At 40.3% G+C, this 21,886-nt stretch overlaps 1 protein-coding gene across 1 annotated transcript; it reads right to left on the bottom strand.

Annotated features, from left to right (window-relative positions):
• Positions 1-339: 339 nt before the first annotated feature.
• Positions 340-20,364, bottom strand: HADH (hydroxyacyl-CoA dehydrogenase). Its single transcript, XM_027736578.2, has 8 exons — positions 20,212-20,364; positions 16,816-16,944; positions 15,456-15,613; positions 10,948-11,074; positions 6,828-6,917; positions 5,808-5,880; positions 2,620-2,736; positions 340-1,589 (listed from the first exon to the last, which is right to left on the bottom strand). Exons 1-8 carry the CDS (start codon positions 20,338-20,340, stop codon positions 1,471-1,473), a joined length of 942 nt encoding a protein of 313 aa, XP_027592379.1. The 5' UTR covers positions 20,341-20,364; the 3' UTR covers positions 340-1,470.
• Between the last annotated feature and the right edge of the window lie 1,522 nt (positions 20,365-21,886).

Below are 21,886 nucleotides of genomic sequence, written 5' to 3'. Positions count from 1 at the left end.
CAGCACTTAAAAGTCACTAAACTGATCTACAGGCATTAAGAACCTTCAAGTGAAGTGGACTTCATATGCAAGACTCTATTTTAGTCAAACCAAGTCCATTTACCAATATATTAGCAAAGACAAGAGACTCTCTGCAGTACCATTTCTCTCTTACCCTTTTCTTTCAGGACAAGCTGCTCAAAATCAGATGACCTGTAATTAGGATCCAGTAAACCAAAAAATTTTATTCTGTACTCAGAGATTTCTTGTGTGACCATGTGCAAGGAAATTAACATCTGTCAGCCTCAGTTTCTTTATATGCAATCTGAATTAGCTGAGGGAGGAGGGAGAAAGAGGCAATTTGGTGTTAAATAATTATTCATAATTTCTTTAATTAAAAAATACATATGTAAGGACTTTGTACACAAAGTAAAGGAACATTACCACTCAGTTGAACTGGAACACCAACCCTCATGCCCGCTTGCTTTGTAGTATTTGGAATAAAGACAGGATTTGATGAGCTCCCACCACGGACAAATTCAGGCTCCACTAAGCCCCACAGAAATAAAGTTGCAAAACAGAAGGTGCCTCACACAGCCAGACACACGTATTTGTTCACATAGCACAGACTCCCAGCTGCAATCTTGAAAGTACTCAACTACAGTAGTAGTGTACTGTGTAAAAATGACACTTTAATGAAGCCAATTTACAGGACTTGAGAAAACATACAGAAGCTTTGACCAGCTTCCTAGCTTAGGCCCTTCAGAATAGAAATCACCTAGAAATCTTCATTATCGTTCTACAGCACCTAATAAAAGTAGACCCTCAACTGCTACCTGAATATGCTAGAAAATCCCAACAAAAGTGATGAGCTCTGCTTTTAAATGCTGTACTGGGAATCTTCTGTCTGGGTCACAGCCTGCCATTGCGGGATTTTTTATTTATTTTTAAATATGACTTTCAAAAAATTATTGTCCAAGGCACTGTAATTTACACCTACAGATTAGCACTGCAGCTAAGAAAAATCCTAACAAAACAACTTACTGCCTTTCCGCTGCTATGTTTGCCAGCGTGAAAGGAGACTGCCACCCAGTGGACTCCATCCAAGTACACCAACTGCAAGCCGTGACATTCAATACAGAATTATTGAAAACTTTATTTTTAAGAAAGTGAGGTTATTTTTAGGATATTTCCCATCACTATAATAATGTTTTTAATAGATAAATTCACTTGTCATTCTGTACTGCACCTGAAAAAATTGACATTTCATGAAGGCACTGTACATAGAAAGCTTTTTGGAATTACAAGAAAAAAATAATCTACCAAATCAAGTTTTGACCATAATTAACTAGTGCAATCACTCAGTTCAGAGGTGGGTTATGTTCTAAATGCAGCTTGTGCCATCCTTGGGTAGGTTTAAACAGAATTCACCGGTAATATGGCAACGCTGAATAGCACACAGATAGTTTAACACCTCTTGAGGTGTGGAATTCATTTATATTTGTAAAATCCTTCTCCAGTCTTCTTACCCAGCTTCTTTTCTGCTACCAGTTTATTCAGGAGTGGGCTGGGTGCAAAAAGAGGGTTGTTGGGCTCTAATGAATGCCATCCTGGAAAAGAAAGGAAGTGGATGAATTAGTAACAGTTCTGTTTATATCCAAAGATAATAGAGATCTGCATTTCCTTAGAAAAATATTCAGAGGTCAGAAAACTGAAGGAGGTCTGGAACTTATTGTAAACCCTCTGAGACCCTTCAATGCAGCTTCTTAAAGCACAGATCAGTACTGATGATTATGAGCAAATCTGTCAATTAATCTTTAGGCACAGTGTACTCTGAATGCCTTTTAATCTCCAGGATGGGGATTTTTAATACTTTAAAAAAATTAAGGAGAACTTTTGAAACATAGATAAGTAGAAGGAAATAAAACAACAGTTAGCTGAAAAGAAATTTAAGTGCAAAGAAATTCCAACTTGAATTTCTACCTGTGGAAGACACAGTCAGTTAGAACAATGTAATGCTACTCCACAGTATTAACTAAAAGCAAAAGAGGTTTCACTGAAAATGCCCTTTTCAAAGTCACATTCTGCCTTGGAGAATATTTAAGCTGCTCATTCAAAAGAATACACCAACCATCAACAAGCCATCACCAATTATGTATGGTTTTTTTACTGTATTGACATTCATCCACTTAGTAACTGAAGTGAAAGGGAGATGATTTACTTATATCTTTTGAGGTATTTACTGCGTTTCCTATTAATTAAGAATGAAAACACAGCTGGCAGAAAAAGGATAAGCAGTCTCAACATTTGTTGCTTTTCATCAGAATTTCTTACCTCCAAGTATGCCTCTCTTCCCACTGATTCTTTTTAGTTATATAAAGTATCATTAATATTATTATTATTTTCCAATGGAACTCGATGAGGTCAGCAAAACCACCACTGTGTACAAAGGCCACAAGCATGCAGTACAAATGCTGTACTCACACAGCATTCTGAGCTGAATTCTCATTCCTTTCTCCTGAACAGTTAAAAGGCTATGCCATAAACATTCAGTTTAAATAATTAAGAGTCACATTTGCATTAGAACATCTACAGTGTAGCTAAAAAGGGGGAAAACAGAACAAAATAAGCATGCAGTACCATCTATAATGTATTTACTGGTATCCAACCCAACGTAGTCCAGCAGTTCAAATGGACCCATGGGATAGCCAGCCCCAAGCTTCATAGCAACATCAATATCTTCCTTTGATGCATCTCCTAGAGAAAAGATTGACAGTTTGATGAACAGAGAAGATTCCGCATCTCCTTGGCACCACTTATAAATAATTAACAGGGTGTTATTTCACCCTGGTGCAGCTCTTCACAGAAATCTCTGCATGCTTCAGAGCCACAAAAACTAGAGTCAGCATACACATGTGGAGCATAAAGCTGAATCTCTCACAAAAAAAAAAAAAGCCCTGCAGGCCTGTTTTCTATTTTTCTAGCTTCCTCCTGCATTTCAATACAGATCACTATGCTACTGATGGAGCCACAGCTACTGTGCTGAACCTATCAGAAAGACTAAAGGAAGAACTGGTCCCTATGAAGAATCAAGAGTTTCTTTTAGAGGCAGCAGAATAGGTAAGTAAGGAAATGACTAAATTTCATCTTCATGAGATCAGCAGCAGCTTTTGAGTGATCCACAGGACAGAGCTAATCTTACTCTACAACTGCCAGAAGACAAGTGATATCCAGCTGATGGATAAGGCAGGCATGGAGAGGGGAACAGTAGCAGCTGAGTAGCAGGCTTAGTTACAGCAGCTTTCACTGGAGGATATCTGTTGGTATCAGAGATGGCAGATAGGAGAGACCTGAAAAGACTATGCAGGTGCAGTTAAATTCGTGAATTCTGAAGTTGTTAAAAAAAAAGAAATCAAAATCATCAGAAATTTATTACTTCTACTTCAGTGTGTGCCTATAAAAATACAAATCCTGTATTGTCACAGTTAATATTCACCTCATTCTTTTCCTGGGAATACATATTTTATACTGTCATCAAAGCAGATGCATCTCTACTGCTTAATTCTAATATATATTTTGATAAAGGCAGTGCAGTTCTTTGCAGATCCTGTAAAAAATGATGAAGTTATACAAACCCCAGAGGTACTTGTTAAGTAACCTCCATGCTCAATGCGTACAGGCATTCAGGGTGTCCAAAAGCTTGGCAGACATAGCCTATGCAATTTATATGCCTAAGATCAGAGATTCTTAGAAATAAATTTACAAAATCTCTTGTAAAGGCAACAGCTCCAGTGACAGTTTTATATGAAGTAATAATTTATATATATCTCCCTTTACTCTTTAAAGCTGACAATGTTTGGGCTTTTTTAAAACCTCATTTTATTTCTGAGAAACCTGGAAAAGTAACCTTACTTAATTCTAACATTTCAGTTCCCCAGATTCAAACACGCCTAAATCCTCAGCCCATTTGAAGTTGATGCAGGTGTACATACTTGTTCTATCAGCAGATTTGTCCCACTTTGTCAAACTTAGGACATGGCCACCCAACAGTATATAGTTTCATTACAATACAATCAAAAATAGCAAAAGGACAAGCAAGGGTTATACCCCTAATTCATAACAGTCTCTCCTAGTATAAAGCAGACTCTATATAAACTTGACTGCTTTTTAGTTTTTCCACTAAGAACAGGGAAGTACAGACCACCACGTATTATAATATGCCCCCTGTTTAAATCACTGTTAATATACTAAAGGTATTTTGCCTATGCAGAAAGTGCACATTCAACAGTATAAGACTCTGTATAAATAAAAACTCAAGGACTGGCCCAATACAAAGGTATATTTCAGTGCTTGAGGTTGCCAGGAAAGAGATACAATTTCATTCTAATGTGGATGACAATCTGGCTCAACAGTCTACTCTGAGGATTAACACAAAGGATATGGTAAAAATTTAACCTGACTCAATGGAAAATATGAATTAAATGACAGCCATCAGTCTTAAAACATCAACCAGCTTTTTAAATAGATTTCATTAAAAACTCACAAATTAACAAGTTTGGAAATATCATACTGTGGAACAAAATACAAATAGAATAAAGATTAAATCAAAATATTGTTTTGCTTAGCAGAAACCAGTCAATTTTAACATACAAACTCAGTGACTGTTTTCTCCTGCATTTAATTAAAAGTTCTGTTGTCTCCTGAAATATGCACAATGATACATGTGACTTAACAAAGGCACCTCTTTTAAACACAGTGAAACACCCATACACTCTATTTAAAACTGTGACTTTCTCTAAGAGAATAATGCCCCCTCACATCCATGCCTTTGCCTTTCAAGTCACTAAATTTTCTCTTTTCTCTCTTTGAGATGTAATTAGGTACATCTGTTGATGGATAAACAAGTAATGTTGTTTTATATTTTTTTTCTGGAGATCAAACCACTTCTTCCATGTGCTTTAAAAGAGATTTTTAATATTTAAAGCATATTAGGTGAAATCCTGAAAATGGAGTGCTTTCATCTGTAAAAAACCAGTGATTTCAAAAACAAAATGTTTCAAATGACATTCTTAGTATCATGGCACTATGAGCAGAGCACTTGAAATAAAAGCAATTACACTCTGTAATTTCCTCTTTATCCACTACATTCATTACTGGCTTGTTTTCTTTTCAAAACAAGTACCAAGGCTTTGACAAATTCAGTGGTTCTTTGGGGGTTAGTGATTATTTCTATCTACCCTCAGAATCAATATAAGAGAGACCAGCACCTAGATGGGAGTTCTAGAGGAACCTATGTCTAAAAAAGGACACAGAATTTTATGTGGCAATAGCTGAGCCCAAATCACTTGTATGCCAGTACAATGTGACACTATTACACTACCTACCTCATCTGAAAATTGGTGGTTTATTTCACAAGCCCCATATGAGTGAACTCAGGAGAACTTTGCTAATCGTCCCCTAATGGGATTTTCAACCACTTTTATCAACGTCTCTTTGGACAGAGAGAGGGAGGTTCCTGAATAGTCGGCAAAGGATATTTTTACAATGGCATTACACTCACCTTGTCACCTCCAAGTCAGAAACATTTTCACCACCAGGAATTTCCCTCACAAGTAACTACTACCTTCCAACTCCTCACAACCTAACATTTCAAAGTGAAGGCAAGATCTTTCTCATTACACATACTGGCTCATATTTGAAGTTCACTGTTCACTTCCAGCCTTTAAGATCTGAAAATTTTGAGGGAATCTCAAGGCTTTTCTGAAGTGACATAACATTTAGTAGTATTATACGTCAACATTCCCTGAAATCAACATCCCAACAAATACCTCTCTCAAAAAGTCGAACAGCTTCCATCATATATGGCACCAAGAGACGGTTTACAATAAACCCTGGAGTATCCTATGAAAAATAAAAAAGGGATTCTAAGTACACATTCTTTACCAGTACTACACTCAAATGCTACATGACAAATGAAACAAGTGGATGAAGTGTATCATCAATTTATGATACTCTCTGAATTGTATTTTTCATCTGATTTATCTGCCCAGCGTTAAAACATAAAAGATGAATTTCACAAACAAGGAATAGCACATAAACATTCATCATGACAAAGAACAGTAAGACTACTACAAGCCCAATTCAATTAATCTTAAAACAATTTAATGTGGCCAGTTGGCAAATGTCTTTTCTTTATCAAAATTCTGATGATGCCATTTCCTGAAGGATAGGAGAAGAGCATTTCTTCTCTAATAGGTTTTTTTGTGTGTGTCCACTACCAGAAATGGGCTGTGAAACTCAAGGCAATAGTTTGCATAAAGCTACCCAGACCACAACTCAATGGATTCAGAAAAAGTGTGCTTAGGAAGCAGGGTGTTACTCTAGAGAAAAAAACCAAAGCTGCAAAGCTCTGAAGATTAATTTGCGTCTCATTACTGCAGTCTTAAGGAAAGTTTGGAATGAGCACACACCAGAGAGGATTCATCCAACTGCCTCACAGTACAAGAGGTAACAGTCTTGTCTCCAGCACGGCAAAAAATGAGTTCTTGCTTAAGCTCTCCAGTCCAGGCTTTTGCAGGACTTTAAAAACAGACTCCAAAACTGTAAACCCTGATACTTGTGAATTTTGCTACTCTAGGCAAGATGTCTAGAGTCACTTGACGTTTAAGAATTTGTGGTAATTATGGATGTTTTCTTCGTCAAACTGTTTTTAATAGGGAAGATAAACTAGACAAGAAGCAACCTGGAAATTCTTGAAGTACTCTTACACCCACTAAAACCTACCACCTTAAAATTAACAGTCTACAAGAACAGATCCTCTGAACACTGTACAGTCAAAACATACTCACCTTACAACTGACAGGACTCTTTCCTACTGCTTTACTGAAATCCATAAGAGATTCAAAAGTCTTTTGACTGGTCATTGGAGTCTTGATGACCTGGGCAGAGGGAAGGTAGAGAGAGAATAAGCACATTTATGAGCAGAAGCTCTCTCATTTCATCTCATCCCCATTACAGCAATGATTAAATTGCTGTAATTTAGAACATTATTTCAGAATTTCACAAAACACTTGTTTTGCAAAAAAGATCTTCAATGGATATATATTGGATATATATATGTAACAGACACAGAAATCCATTTTAAAGATAGATACAGCATTTTGCACATTTTGAAACTATGCATTTCTTTAAGATACTTTCCCACTCAGCCACTATGGACGGGTGGTAAAAGGGACCATCCTTTGGAATCACACTTAAGGGATTATAGTATAACAAAGCAACTTCAAAAGCTACATAGTCTCTGTTGTCTTGGGAAACACAAAGACATCACTCCAGAGAACCATGTGAACAGATACAGTTCCTGATATAACAGGTTGTAACATCTACCCTGTGCCCAATGTAAACACAAAAGACATTAATTTCTAAAGAAAATTTAAAATCTATCCTGCAACTTTGTGACAGCCCTGTAAGCTTTTCAGTACTACGTTTCCATCTTGATTTTCTTCACAGCTGAGTCTTCTGTCACACATAGTATTTTCTATACTTCACATTCCCTGCCCCAACTCCCACCCCCCCAAATAAAAAAAAAAAAGGCAAAAAAGACAGATGTGCAGAAACTGAACTGGTTGTAATATTTATGTTGAAACCAGTCTCCATGCGCAGTAGCCTAAAACTGCTATACGTAAGTACATAAGGCTGAGCTCCTTATTCATACCATTAAGTCACAGAATCATTAAGGTTGGAAAAGACTTCGAAGACCATCGAGTAAAACCTTTGACCAAACACCACCATGTAAACTCAGCAATGGCACTAAGCACCATGTCCAGGCATTGCTTGAACACTTCCAGGGATGTGACACCACCACCTCCCCAGCAGCCCATTTCAATGTTTAATCACACTTTTCAGTGAACAAATTCTTCCTGATGTCCAGCTGAAACCTCCCCTGGCACAGCTGGAGGCCATTTTCCCTTGTCCAGTTGCTAGCTGCCTGGGGGAAGAGGCTGACAACCACCTGGCTACAGGTAGCTGTAGAGAGTGATAAGGTCACCCTTGAGCCTCCTTTTGTCCAGGCTAAACAACCCCAGCTCCCTCAGCTGCTCCTCATGTGACTTACCCTCCAGACCCCTCACCAGCTTCACTGCCCTTCTCTGGCCCTGCCTGAGCACCTCAATGTCCTTCCTGCAGTGAGGGTCTCAGAACCGGGCACTCGAGGTGCAGCCTCAGCCGTGCTGAGCACAGAGGGACAATCACTGCCTTGGTCCTGCTGGCCACACTATTTCTGATCCAAGGACAGATGCCATTGGCCTTATTGGCCACCAGGGCACACTGTTGGCTCATGTTCAGCCGCTGTCAACCAGCACCTCCCAGGTCCTTTTCTGCTGGGCTGCTTTCCAGCCACTCTTCCCCCAGCCTGTAGCGCTGCATGGGGTGGTTGGGACTCAAGTGTAGCGTCCGGCACTTGGCCTTACTGAACCTCATACCGATGGCCTTAGCCCATGGATCCAGCCCATCCACATCCCTCTGCAGAACCTTCCTACCCTCCAGCAGATCAACATTCCCACCCAGCTTAGTGTCGTCTGCAAATTTACTGAGGGTACATTCAATGCTCTCATCCAGGTGATTGGTAACAACATTAAACAGGACTGGCCCCAACACAGAGCCCTGGGGAACCCCACTAGTGACCGGCTGACAGCTGGATGTAACTCCACTCACCACCACTCTCTGGGCCCAGCCATCCAGCCAGATTTTAATCCAGCAAAGAATACACCTGTCAAAGCCATGGACTGTCAGCTTCTCCAGGAGAATGCTGTGGGAGACAGTATCAAAGGCTTTACTGAAGTCCAGGCAGACAACATTCACAGCCTTTCTCTGTTACAGAGAGATTTTCCCCCATTCTAATAACTGACATAAGGCAAACACAAAAAACCTCACACCAGTTAGGACTGAGAAAAAGGCTTGTTTCACAGCAGAAAAATTAGTGATCTTTGATATTTGATAAAAATATCTGCAACAGTTTCAAGAATGAGTTTTTAATATACACTTCAGAATTTTGAAAAACTAGCGCTAGCTTTTTTGAATTATTAGAGAAAGAAATCCCCTCAAAGCTATGTGCTTTCTGAGCATGAGATCCACAATCTAGGAAAAGAACAGATAATACTCAAAAGTACTGCAGATTTGTGACCCACGAAGGACAGCTTCCATGAGAAATGACTGGCAATTTCAGTAGTATCTTTCATAGTTTTGGTGATTCTCTTGATTTTTCCCTTAATTATTTCAAATTGAAACACCTGTTTTACATAGAAAATGTTGTTTAGAGTGTTTGCCAATGCCAATCCTCATTTACAGTAGTAAACCTGAAACAAAACCAAAAGCTTTAAAAGCTTTTTAAAAAGCTTTAAAAAGTGTATTGATTTACTAATATTGGTGCCTTTCTTCATCAAGCCACTGAAAGCAGAGGTTCTGTGTTTTAAAGTTCTTCAAATACTATTCATGAACTGAAGCGACTCTGAGGTAGGACATAAGTCATGTGAAAAACCTCAAAATTATAAAGATTGAGCACGGCAGTCAAACAGAGACTCCTTGGTTTTGGTTTAATAAACAATGATAGGTATCTTGTATTTTTCTAATCTCACGGATGCTTAGTTTAGATTTCTCAAGACTATGATCTGTTTTAGCCTTAAGATATAGAACACTTCATTCACAGAAATAAATTACTGCCAACAAGTCCTTCTTGGTACAGAAATCAATGAAGTCTACGTTAGCCTAGGGAATTACATTAAATATTTTTGTTACATCTGACAAACTTATAAAATTCCTCCCTTTCCTTCTTACCACATGTCTCCAGAACACTTAGTCACAATATACAGGATGCAATATTAAACTAAAAAAAAATTTAAAAATCCACCTGGATACAGAATTCAGCGAGAGAGAATTCGCATGTGTCTGAGTGTTCATCAGACAACCATACTCTGAATCAAATTTGTTCATTTCAGCCAAAAGATTCAAGCATTCCAAAAGGGAGAAGAGGAGAACGATACATGCAAAGACATAGAGCAAACATCTGCATATATATATTTTACTGGGAAACAAGCAAAAACTATAATAACGTGAATCTTGGGCATTCGAAATGGGGGCACAACACATTTGAAGTGTTTGTCACTAAAGCAATACTAGAACTAATGGCCCACGGGACAGAGGAAAATGATTTAAAGCACTTAAGGGTATGAAGTACATGAAACTTTGGGGCAGAATGGCCAAATATAACAATTTATTTCCACTTACTCTAGAGTTTGTAAATTCTAGTGATCAAGGTCAGCCACAAGGGGGAAAGGTGAGAAAAGAAAGACCTGTTGTTTTGTCTGTAATGTGACCCTTACTTTGGAGGCTCAGATAAACTCTTATACTGGAATGTTATTCTACTCTGCATTTCAGTATTTTTAGAAATTATATGATGTAGCCAAAGAGAGTATATTTAGAAAAGACATCTGAAGAGTTCTGTAAAAACTTTCTATGCTTCCTTAAAGGCTGAGAAATACTGTAATACTTCCAGACAAAACATATGAAACAAACACGACTGACTCTATTTCAAAAGTGACAAGAAGTAAGATTTCATTTCATGTAATTTTCTATTGATTCCTACCGGTAGCAGCAGTTCTTATTAATCAGCTGCCTGTGTGCCTAAAATGATCACTACAAACACCACCTCTGTTGGCAGTTCAGTGGAGGACTCCGGAGCCTCGAGACTGAAGGAGTTACCTCTGTCTCTTCAACCTGCCCCTCAACAGAGACTGCACCATCCTCTTATCACTAGAGGAAGCTAATTCCATATCAGAAGAGCTGCAAACTGAGATCTACTCTTTCATCTAACTCAAGTCTCACTGATGACAACTGCATTGCTGCACTGCAGTTGTTATTGTGATGGAATGTGATCATAATAACCACCGTAAGGAGTGGTCCTAAGACCCTTACCTCCACAAGCTTCATCATAGGCACAGGGTTGAAGAAATGGAGACCCCCAAATCGGTCCTGCCTGGTGGTCGAGTTAGCCAAGTTTGTGATTTGCAAGGATGAAGTGTTGCTTGCAAATATCGTATGGCTGGAAATAAAAAATACATGGATTGCATAAATGACAGTAGGAGAATGATGCGCTAAACAGAAATAGATACCCACTGGCTAACCATACACAGAATCCTCAGAAATATTCCTGCAGTTTATCACAGTTCTTTTGCTGAGGTGTGAGTACAGCCACAGCAAGGACTGTGAGAGTTTCTGACTGTCAAGGAAGTGCGTTGAATACATTTGTTAGGTGCTGGGAAAAAAGACTCTGAAAGTAGAAAATTTCTTTTAACTCCCCAGTTACATTCCAGATAACTCCTTCAGCAATCCTGGAAACCTAAGGGTAATTTTTTTGTTAATCATTTACACATCTATTGAAACCCAATCATTTGCCATGTTGAAAATGCACTTTGGAGCCTTAAGGAAAATGTGGAATCTACTTTTTTATATAATGATCAATGGTAGACACGATGAGCAAACCTGCTTCAAGAGCAAAGAGCTGATAGGAAACAAACAGAGAAAAGATAAATACCACCATGCACAGGACACTGCAAAGGATACACAACATGCCAAGAATTTTAAGACTTACATGAAGTCCTTTTCCAGACATAAACCAGATTTAATACCTGCAACTTATAATGGTTTGGTTTGTGGTTTGGGATTTTTTTTCCCCAGAAATACGTCAGAACCTCAACTGCCCTGCTGTAATGACATCACACCAAAAACTTAAAGAAATGGCTTTTTCTTCAAATCACAAAAATCAGAAAATAAATCAGAGATAAAACCATATCTTCCATTCTGGACTAGATCCTACTGTCCTTTCAAAAAGTTATCCTATCAGACTCATCAAATGTTAACCTACATTGATATTTTGCTTACATTTCATTGAGATATAATTGAGCTTCACAACAGAGCTTTCAGAGAAGTTATGTCCAAGCCATGGGAACATCTTATAGTGGCATTAAAAGAAAACATTCTGAGACAAAAACACCCACATGATTTTCTATTGTTTATTATGTTCTCTTTTTCGTTATAAAAAAGGAAATAAAAAAATCCTGGAAATTCCTGTTTACTTTTCTCACAAATATTCTTTTCTTATTTCCTCACCATAAATGGGCCTTATATTGTTCTGAGGTGGGTTACTAAAAGAAGTATTCTATATTTCAAAGTTTTGACATTGCAAGGTCAGTGCATTCAAAAGTCACTTATCCTCACCAAATGTTTCCCACCGTACATAAAAATTCAAATATTCATATAAAACTTAATCACACTGATTTGTGTAATGTAATTATTGTTAGGTTTATATCTGAGTTCAATTAAGTAAGAGATTTTACCTCAGTATCACTTCTATGGGTGAATACTTGTAGCCTCACACAATATAAAGCCTTGGAGGGGGAAAATACATTTGCACTGTGTACACGGGCATTTTATTTACACTTTTTGCTCTGACCAACCAATTGATTTCAATTGAGTTTAAAACAGAATTTTCATGCCTCTTTGACTTAGAATTACATAATCCATGCTTCAGGTGGCAGCAGAGTTGGAAGGCTTTGGAAAGCAACAGTACTAGCGAAGCCATAGCGATGCTTTTCCAGGCACCAGAGTGCTTTCTCCTGGTGCCATCTAGTGGGTCAGAGGAAGACGTCGAAAACAGAGCCCAACACGAGAGAAGCAGACCATATCAATAAATCTGACTCTTACAGCCCAGCTCCCTTACACAGCAAACACTGAACAAGACTTCCTTTGTAACAGTTTTATAACACATTGATTCTAACACAGTGAACAGCTGAAAGACTCAGCCAGTTCTGAGCTGAGTTCCCACATATAAAGATAAATCCTAGATCAAGAAATGTTGATGGGCATTCCCACACCCCAGACATAAACAGAAAGCAAGTACAGAAGTGTTCTTAAAGTGGATACACAAAAATTCTTTTGTCATGTTCATTATGACCCTGTTTGGAAAAGTGTTGCAGTGTTTAAATAACTAAAAGCCACAAAGAACGTGGGGATATCCTACAAAAACCCTTGCCTGACCTTTTCATAATGGAAACACAAAACCGACTCAATTCAAGAAAAGGAAAACAAAACTGAAGAGGGGGTAGGAATGCTTTCTCCTGCTCTGAAGATGATGACCATGTAACACAGTAACAGTGACCACGTTAGGAGGGTGAGTATAACACCAAGAGGAACAGAACCTACTCAAGGAATTTTGCAAAGCTCTAAGAACATAAACCACTATGCTCTCAGACTGATGGCATCCAGGAAACACCATTCACCATTTCACCTGGACAATTACCCAGATGAGGAATACCTCGAGTTCCCCATGTGCTTTGGGGTTGCCACACTCTTCTGGCTCATTACACTTGTTCTGAAGACTTAAGGGAAATTCACTCCCCATTCACAAATACAACTTCTCTCAATAAAGAACAGCTTTCCCACTCCCTTACATTAATAGATCTACTCTCAGAGGAATTACAGTTCTTTTACAAGAAAACGGAGGAGGAATTAAGTTAATTGTGCTTTGTTTTTTCAATGCAATGCTTCTGTTTAGTGCTGTCCCCAGACTTATTTTCATTGGAGAGGTCATCATGGTGCCCATATAATATGTTTACAAGTTTTGAACTACTCAGTCTTAGCAATGGCTGTAGAATGCCTGCACTGACAGGGAGAGCCTTCCATTCCACCACAGTGCCATGTGGGCTGAAGGAAGTCTACTGCTTCCTTCTAATGCATGGAAAAATACTCACTAGACACTTCTGCCTTTCCCCACATTGCTCACAGGATCTGCAACTCTATACTTCTTACATAATTACAAACTACCCTTTGTATCCAATAGCTAATATTTTAACACTTGGCTACTAAATGTCACTATTTTACCAGTTTTCTTTCTTTCATCTAGGCTTTCTACACTGCAACCCATATTCTTCGCCATTCACTCCACTTTTCTTTATCCTACATGTAAGAGATCCGTATGTTTATCATAATTTCCAAATATCCTTTTAAATGGAAGGCTTCTTGTCTAGTCATTTTTCCCAACCTTGAAAAATCATGTCTGATGTAATGGGAGGAAGCATATCTGAACAACTCCTAATATCTTTTAACACTCTGTAATGTAAAATTTAATGTTTTAAGGCAGCTATGCTGACAAACAGCTCAGTCTTACGAAACACAGCCTCAGGTGTTCCAAACATACATATTTTTAAATGAGGCTCCAAGTCCCTCTGCCCACATTTCCTTGCTAACTGGTTCTAAACAATTTGTTATTTAGTACAGTCCAACTTTCTCATTAAAGACTAGGGCACTTGTTGGTCTATTTTTACAAAATAGGCCCAATCTCATCACTACAAGGTATTCTCATAATTGCCAAAGACAGCTACTTACTTCTGTGTGTCAGATTAAGAGTAATGGCAAGTTACCCTGTGCTCAGTACATGGTTGGTTGTGATCATTTATTGCTTTCAAAAGTACCAGGTGATTTTAACTACTGACCATATGAGAAAGGCCAAAAAATCTCCCCAGGCTGAATTCAACTAATGATAACATCTTTTCTCCCTTGACATTACATTCAAGCCACAGCTTGACTAGTTGACAGGCTTATCTAGACAGTCTAGAATACCTCTTAGTCAATATTCTCAGATTTAGCTACACTAGTTAAAATCTCAACCTGCAAGCAGTCAAGGTCTTGTGATCCTGAGTCATCAATTACAAGGTTCAAACTTCTGAGACTGCATGCTCAGCTTAAAAGCATTTTTGGGTTTGGATACAATTCAACAATAACTTCAAACAGTTATCAGTTACAGTTCAAAGAAAATTCCAGGGACTGTAACTGAATGAGTGCATATTAAAAAATTATTTACACTTTTATACCACACAATAACCAGCAATGATCTGTTTCTGAACTCTTGTATATAAAGTAAACTTGGTTCACTTAAGACTCTTTTGAGATGACTGAGACTTATGGCTAAGAGGCTGAGACTTCTTAAAACTTGTTCATGCCAGGTATGCTAAAACCAAATATTTTATCATCCCAATTCCCAATTTAAATATGGGAACAAGAGGTTAAGCATAACCCATGTGTACTAGAACAAGTTTATTCTACTGTTGTGCATTTGCAATTGGATTTAGATTTGAACTACGGCCAAGTAGACGGACAAGCTTCATGACCAAACATACCTGGAACCGTAACACATTAAGCAATGCAACAAGCAAAAGACCTGGTGGACACATCTATGAGTGTTTGTAACATATGCACCTGGTACAACAACTATTCCACACCAACATGACGGTCTGGAGTTAGTCTAAGAGAAAAAAACCCCTGGTTTTAAAAAAAAGCAGCTAAGAAAATAGAGAACTAACATTAAGCACAAAAACACCAGAAACAATGGTCTAAGTTTCAAAGTGTAAAAGGAAAAATACACATACTCTGGAGCAAACTTATCCAGCCTCTTGAAGAGTTCATTTTTGACTTCCGGGTTCTCCACAATGGCTTCTATAACCAGATCTGTGCTGTGGACTACTGCTGCTGCATCTGTGCTCGTTGTGAGGTTCTTTAAGGTCTTCTCAATGAACTCAGCACCAACCTGAAACATTTCCAAGAAGTTATAATGTCTATTTACAATGACTTAATTTATTTTTACATGAAAATCCCCTTATGTGCTCTGAAGTGTTTTTGAGCCGCCAAAATTGCAGGCAGTCTGCCACGTTTCCAAATCAGTGAGCAAGTTCTAAGTGTGTAGAGATACAATGCTTTCCACTGACAAAATTTTCCTAGCCAGTCAAATCTGCTTTGAAGCAAATAGGAGACCTTTGAATTAATTCTTTTAGGAAGACCATTTGCTGCAGTCCAGCCTTCAGGGTAAGAGTCTCAGTGATCAACTGGTTGGTCAATCAGTAGCTACAGTTTCAGTGCAAATGCAGGGGAAAAAATTGTTTTTTTCACTAGTAAATCCAACAATTGCTGACACAGTTTGTGAGGACAGAAATCAAACAGAACTGCAAGACTTTTCACCAAGGGTAAATGGAGACATAGTATAAGTCTCCATACCAACCAAAACCTGCATGGTAGAATACAATGGCATACAAAACCCACAAGCAATATGTGGACAGTTTTCCTTTGTATTAAAAGACTCCCCATAATTATGTATGTATGTATGTATGCCCTGGTTATCCTGGTACAAGCCCTTTTAATTTCCTTTGCTTCATCATTTCTACTGGCAATCATCAATCCCGGTATACATAATATATGTTAATATGTATCAAAAGAAGAAATGAATCTGCTGTGGAATTTAGAGAAACAAGAACAGTAACAAGTAACCCTTTGGATACAAATTTAGATGCATCAACTGCTCCACAGTGGCTTGCTCTATGTAAGTCTTACTCAGTAATGTAAATGAACAGTATCTTATACATCTAATTCATGTTACTTGCATTCTCTTTTCCTTTGCAATAATCCTGTACCCAAGTCTTGGGGCCAGGACAGGAACCAACAAAACAAACCCAAAAAAACCCACAAAACCCCCACTCCTTACTAAGGTATTAAGACAATTTTGTTACTATTTGCTTTTGGATAAAATGGGTGCATTCCCAGATAACACATCTTTCAATCTCCCTAAATTAAAAAAAAGGAAAATCGAAGTTCTTCAGTACACTGGAAAAAGTTTTCTTTTTAAGCCAGTATATTAACATGCTCTCTAATGCACAGCTGTAAGCAATATCAGAACTCGAATATGGTAGTTTTTACTTTCCTAAGTTTTCCTAGAGGAATAAAGAAGAAGATGTCAACCTCAGGCTTATCTGCAAACTTCTTTTTTGTCACTCTCTTCAAACTCTCCTCGATTCCTTTTGTAGACTTTTTAAGGATTTCATCTGACTGGTCTACTAACACCACCGTGTGACCACTGGCTGCTGCAACCTGAAAGTTAAAAAAAAAAAAAAAAAAAATTCAACATCAATGTCATAAAAGAACCAACCATATTGATTTGTGCTGGGGCAGACAATACACCAGGCAATGAATTAGGCAAAAGAGACATTGAACCAAATGCACTTTCATAGAAAAATCATAAAAACCTGCAGATAGCTGGGGTGGACTAGAAGGAATAAAGGTCTCAACTCGAGAGAAAAGGAAAAAGAAATCCATCTTTGCCCCACACTGACTGCAGAACCCTACCTGTGCCTGGAGACATCTGAATTCTGCAGCTATGGCTAGAGAACAAACAGTTGCCTTGAAAGGAACAAGTGGCTTAGCTGTGATCCTTGTATCTTGTAAGGAAAAAGGGCTGTGGAGACCAAAACTGGAATGCTGGCAGAGCGAACAGGTGGCATAAGGGATGACCAACCCTGTGTTCCCAGGACAGCGACAGCTCTGCTGTCAGGCCATGAGCACGTGCCTGCAACAACTGGAAGGTGACAGCCGAGCTGGGAGTAGCAGTGAATGTTTGCCACTCCAGGACTCTGCACAGACCTGAATGACCTGCTATCTCTCCTTACTACATACTTGGTGCAGCTACAGACAGCACTACTGAGTTGTCTTTTTGGTTGGAATTTAAATTAATTTCAAACGTATAACATCACTTTCACACATTGCATCAGCATAATAAAACTCAGCTGTTCATTATCTGTTACTTCACTATTCATTAGTTAGCAACAGCCTATCTTCCTTTTCAGAATTCCTAAATTAACAGAGCTTGTAATATAATAATTGTATAAAACGGTTGTTAAAACATGGTTCCACTGATGGTTTTTAAAGACACAACTTCAGAGCTTTCCTTCTGCAGTCTTCTACCTTACATCTAATCTTATATGTAGAGATTAAAGACTCTCATGTGCCCACAAGACCTACTCCAACAACGCTAGTTGAAACGAAAAATACAGAGATATCTCATGAAGAAAAGCATGGTGATATTCTCATCCAATTTGCCTCACTAATACAGCTAATAAAGAAATGCCAGACTGCCTCTGGACAGCAGCAGTAGAGCTTTAGCAGGGAGTCAGTTGGCAGATGGGCACGTCTTTATCCAACTTTTTTCCTTTTATTTCATAAAAACAACTGGATAAAAAACACTTAAACCAAGCTTGGACTTCTACTCCTAACACTTCATCTGTTGCTGATCATTTGTAGCGGTACAGCAAGACCCTTTAGTCTTCAGATGAAAAATCAATACCAAGCACATTTTTAAGAAATGCTTCTCTGAGTATCCATTCATGAAACCATCACTGACCAGTTGGTGAAAAATCCTAGAAAAATTAACATCTGCTTTCCCCTCATAGTTACATGGACAGGAAAGAAGAATATGGCAAAAGATCATATCATCTCCTAGCAATTCAAACACACACTTGCCTAGATTCTACTACCCAATGATCTTAAGAATGCTAAATAAGAAACATGAGTGCTGGGGAGTCAATTAATGCTCTTCTCATGCAGAAGTGTTTTTCACGTGGTAAATCAGAAATTATAAATTCATGGCTTTCAACCATACATTTTAGCGGAGGTTAGCTTCTCCTGACAGTATGAAAAAGCAAGGAAAGAGGAGAGACAATTTCTTAAGTGTACAACAAGGGAGGAAAAACAGCTTTATTAACAGGGTACAGGGGATACACCACTCAGTGTTATAATCATCTTTGCTTTGAGATAATTTTGGATTGATGAATTGGAGGCAGATGGTCAGCAAAACAATCCTTGGTCCTTAACAGTGGTAGAAGCGTACAACCCCTGTTACTGCCAAATACCAGACATGTTTCTCTTGACATGCCCCTCTTTGAGAATGTGCAGACTAACAGAATATGAAGATCAGCTCACTTTCCCTGCAAGATTATAAACTTTGCATAGTGTGCATCTTCCTCAAACATGAGAACAACTTTCTTCAAAGTTCCTTTAGTGGAAGCCTCAAGCTCTAGCATCAAGATACACAGGAGTGTTTTTACCAGACAAGTGAAAAACCAACTAGCTAATTCCTTAGTAAAAGAAAAAACAAACAAAAAATACCCCTCTGTATTCCTCCTGCTAGAGACTTGCCAGGAATGTAAGACACCTTCCGTTCTGAGAAGGAAACTCATTAATCCATTAAAATGGAGAACTGCTATTTATGAGCTCCAAGCTCACTGTCAGTTTCTAGCTGGGGATACTTTGCATGCTCCCCTTACTCTTTGTGAAGTTTGTGAACTACCCTGGTATCCTGGGCAACAGGTTCTTTCTTTGAATTAAACAAATATCTAAATTTTACATCACTGACAGAACTGTTCAGTTTTATGTCCTAAAGCTATCAAGTTAAAGGTGAACTTGAAAGCCAAAGGCCTGAGATTAAGCACTGGGAAAATAAGCCCTATTTAAATATTAACCACTTCGTAATTCTGCAGATGACTGGCAGCTAAATACCCATTTTAGCTGCTGCATTCTACTTGTAAAATGACACCTGATCTGCTCCCTTGGCAAGTTAGAAGCAGCTTCTTTCTCGGACCAACATTTTCCACATATTATCATACACTGTCTGGTTTACAAGTAGGCCACACACTGTCTTAACAACCACCTTAAAGAAACTAAAATACAGACCTTGGCTCTTTTTGCCGACTCGTCTGACCTGAAGACGCGTGGATTAGCAAGAGAACAAGAAGTGCTAAAGTTGGGCAACCAGACAGCAGCGGTGCAGCAATACTTCCCACTCCCGCCCCGCAGCAATCAAACCCAACCCCAACCCTGACTCCGCACAAGTCCGGCAGCGGAGCAGAAGGGGCGCGTCCCTCCGGGCCCGCACCGGCCCTGCCCCTCGGGGTGCCACGGCCGGGCCAGGGCAGCCACTGCTTCCCGCACAGACACAGCCTGGAAAGCCACAGCACGGAACAGACTGAACACGAACTATAACACACTCAGAGAAGCGGGAGGTTTTATTTTGTTTCGCTGCGGTTTTTATTCATGTCGGTCCGCCGGCGGACCGCTCGACTTCCTCTACGTTCGCCCCGTCCCGCCCAAGCACAGCGCGGGGCGCTGCACCGGGGCCGGGCTCAGCTGCGAGCGGAGCGAAGGGGCCGCCAGGAGCAGCAGCGCGGGGGCTCCCCCGCCACCGCGGCCCCGGCCCCGCTCCGCCCGCACTTGCCGAGCCCCGGCCGCCCCGCGGCCGCCATGGCGCCGCCGCCGCCTCCGCTCACCCCCGCTCGCCCGCGTCCAGGCCGGGCTCTCCACGCTCACCTGGGCGATGCCGGCGCCCATGAGGCCGCCGCCGATGACCGTCACATGCTTGATGATCAGCTTCTTGGCGGCCGCCGTGGCGGCGTCGGAGGAGGCGGCGCGCACGAACTGGCGCGTGGCGAAGGCCATGGCGAGAGCGCGGAGCGGGCGAGCGGCGGGGCCGGGCCGGGCCGGGCGGGGCGAGGGCTGCGCTCCGCCCCGGGGGGCGGTGGCCGGGCCCGGCTGCCCGGCCGCGGGGAACAGGCGCGGTGGGTCTTTCACCTACGCTACCTCGGATTCCTTAAGAGGAGTCAAGCAGCAACGCCGAGGTCAGAGCTCCCGCTGGCCCCCGGCTGGCGCTGGCTGCGCTGATGCCCGTCCTTTGCCACAGAGGTCACCGCGCTGCCTCCTCAGCGCTCACCTTCCTGCTGCCGCTGCTCATGTTCACAGAGTTAATGGGGCTGGAAAAGACCTCTGAGATCACCGAGTCCAACCCATGACCGAACACCATGTCAAACTAGACCATGGCACCAAGTCTTTCCTTAAACACCTCCAGGGACTGTGACCCCACTACCTACCAATGTCTAATCACCCTTTATGTGAAGAAATTCTTCCTAATGCTCATCCTAAACCTCTCCAGGTGCTGCTTGAGCTTATGTCTTCTTGTCCTAGTGCTATTTGTACGGGAGAACAGACCGATTCCCACCTGGCTACAACCTCCTTTCAGGCACTTGTAGAAAGCGACAAGGTCTCCGGAGCCTCCTTTTTCTCCAGGCTAAACAGCCCCAGCTCCCTAAGCTGCTCCTCACAGGACTTACCCTCTCGGCCCTTCACCAGCTCCATTGCCCTTCTCTGGACCCTCTCCAGCACCTCAGTGTCCTTCCTGTTCACATCATTAGAAGCTCTCTCTCTATAACAAGTGTTTCCTGACTAGAAGGGGATTTTATTTCCAGGCTAGCACAAGTCATATAGTAAACAACAACAAAAAATTATTTCCTTTATAAATACTAACAATCGAATCATATCAGATGCAGACAGACCTGATTTTCCATGTATTTAATTTATCTCCAGAACAACCAGCACTTCAAGTCAGCAACAGCAGCAGCTGACAGTACAGCAATTACAGCATATTCTACTTAAGTCAGCATCAGGGTAAACATTGAGCAGCTTGTTTGAGTCAAATAAAAAATAAGAGGATTCTCATATCTCTGCACTTTGTACCAAAAGCCCAATGCAAAAAAATTCCTCATTTCCTCACTCAGCCTCACCTGACAGTAGGTTAGGCAGGAGCAGGAAGTGGTTGTGAGAACAGCTTTACTCAAACAGAGACTCAGAGTTACTGTTCTTTGTGTATACAAATGACAGCTGAATGGGTAACTAATGAATTTCCCTTAAAAAAAAAAAAAAAAAAAAAAAAAATAAAAAGCACTATGCCAAGTAACCTGCAACCTAAGCCCAGGGTATAAGACACAATTTCTACATACAGCTGTTGCTCCTGAGTGCCCAGCTTCCAGCACACACCAGTGCTCATACTCACTCCTTCCCCACAAGCACTTCAGCTGTCTGCTCCCAGGTCTTCCCTTCTATATATAACAATCTCCTCCCTCCACCGGGCCTCCTCTAGGCCAGAGGCCCCAGCTCTCTGTCCTCCCCCCCAGGCTCTCCATAGCCACTCTTCTCCCTCTCTGCCCTCCAT

This window comes from Pipra filicauda, unplaced genomic scaffold (genome assembly GCF_003945595.2).
Source record: "Pipra filicauda isolate LSUMZ 115617 unplaced genomic scaffold, ASM394559v2 scaffold17_size4572894_pilon, whole genome shotgun sequence".
Classification (NCBI taxonomy): domain Eukaryota; kingdom Metazoa; phylum Chordata; class Aves; order Passeriformes; family Pipridae; genus Pipra; species Pipra filicauda.
Note: the sequence above shows the minus strand (reverse complement) of the source record. Positions and strands in the feature narration are given on the sequence as shown.

Bases quoted from the DNA above. Each gene is read 5' to 3' on its own strand.
- HADH (XM_027736578.2), bottom strand. From the start codon at position 20,340: ATGGCCTTCGCCACGCGCCAGTTCGTGCGCGCCGCCTCCTCCGACGCC. The intron at 11,075-15,455 runs GTATGTGTATTT...TTTTATTTCCAG, and splicing joins CTGGATAAGTTTGCTCCAGA to CCATACGATATTTGCAAGCA. The intron at 5,881-6,827 runs GTGAGTATGTTT...TATTTTTCATAG, and splicing joins AGAGTCCTGTCAGTTGTAAG to GATACTCCAGGGTTTATTGT.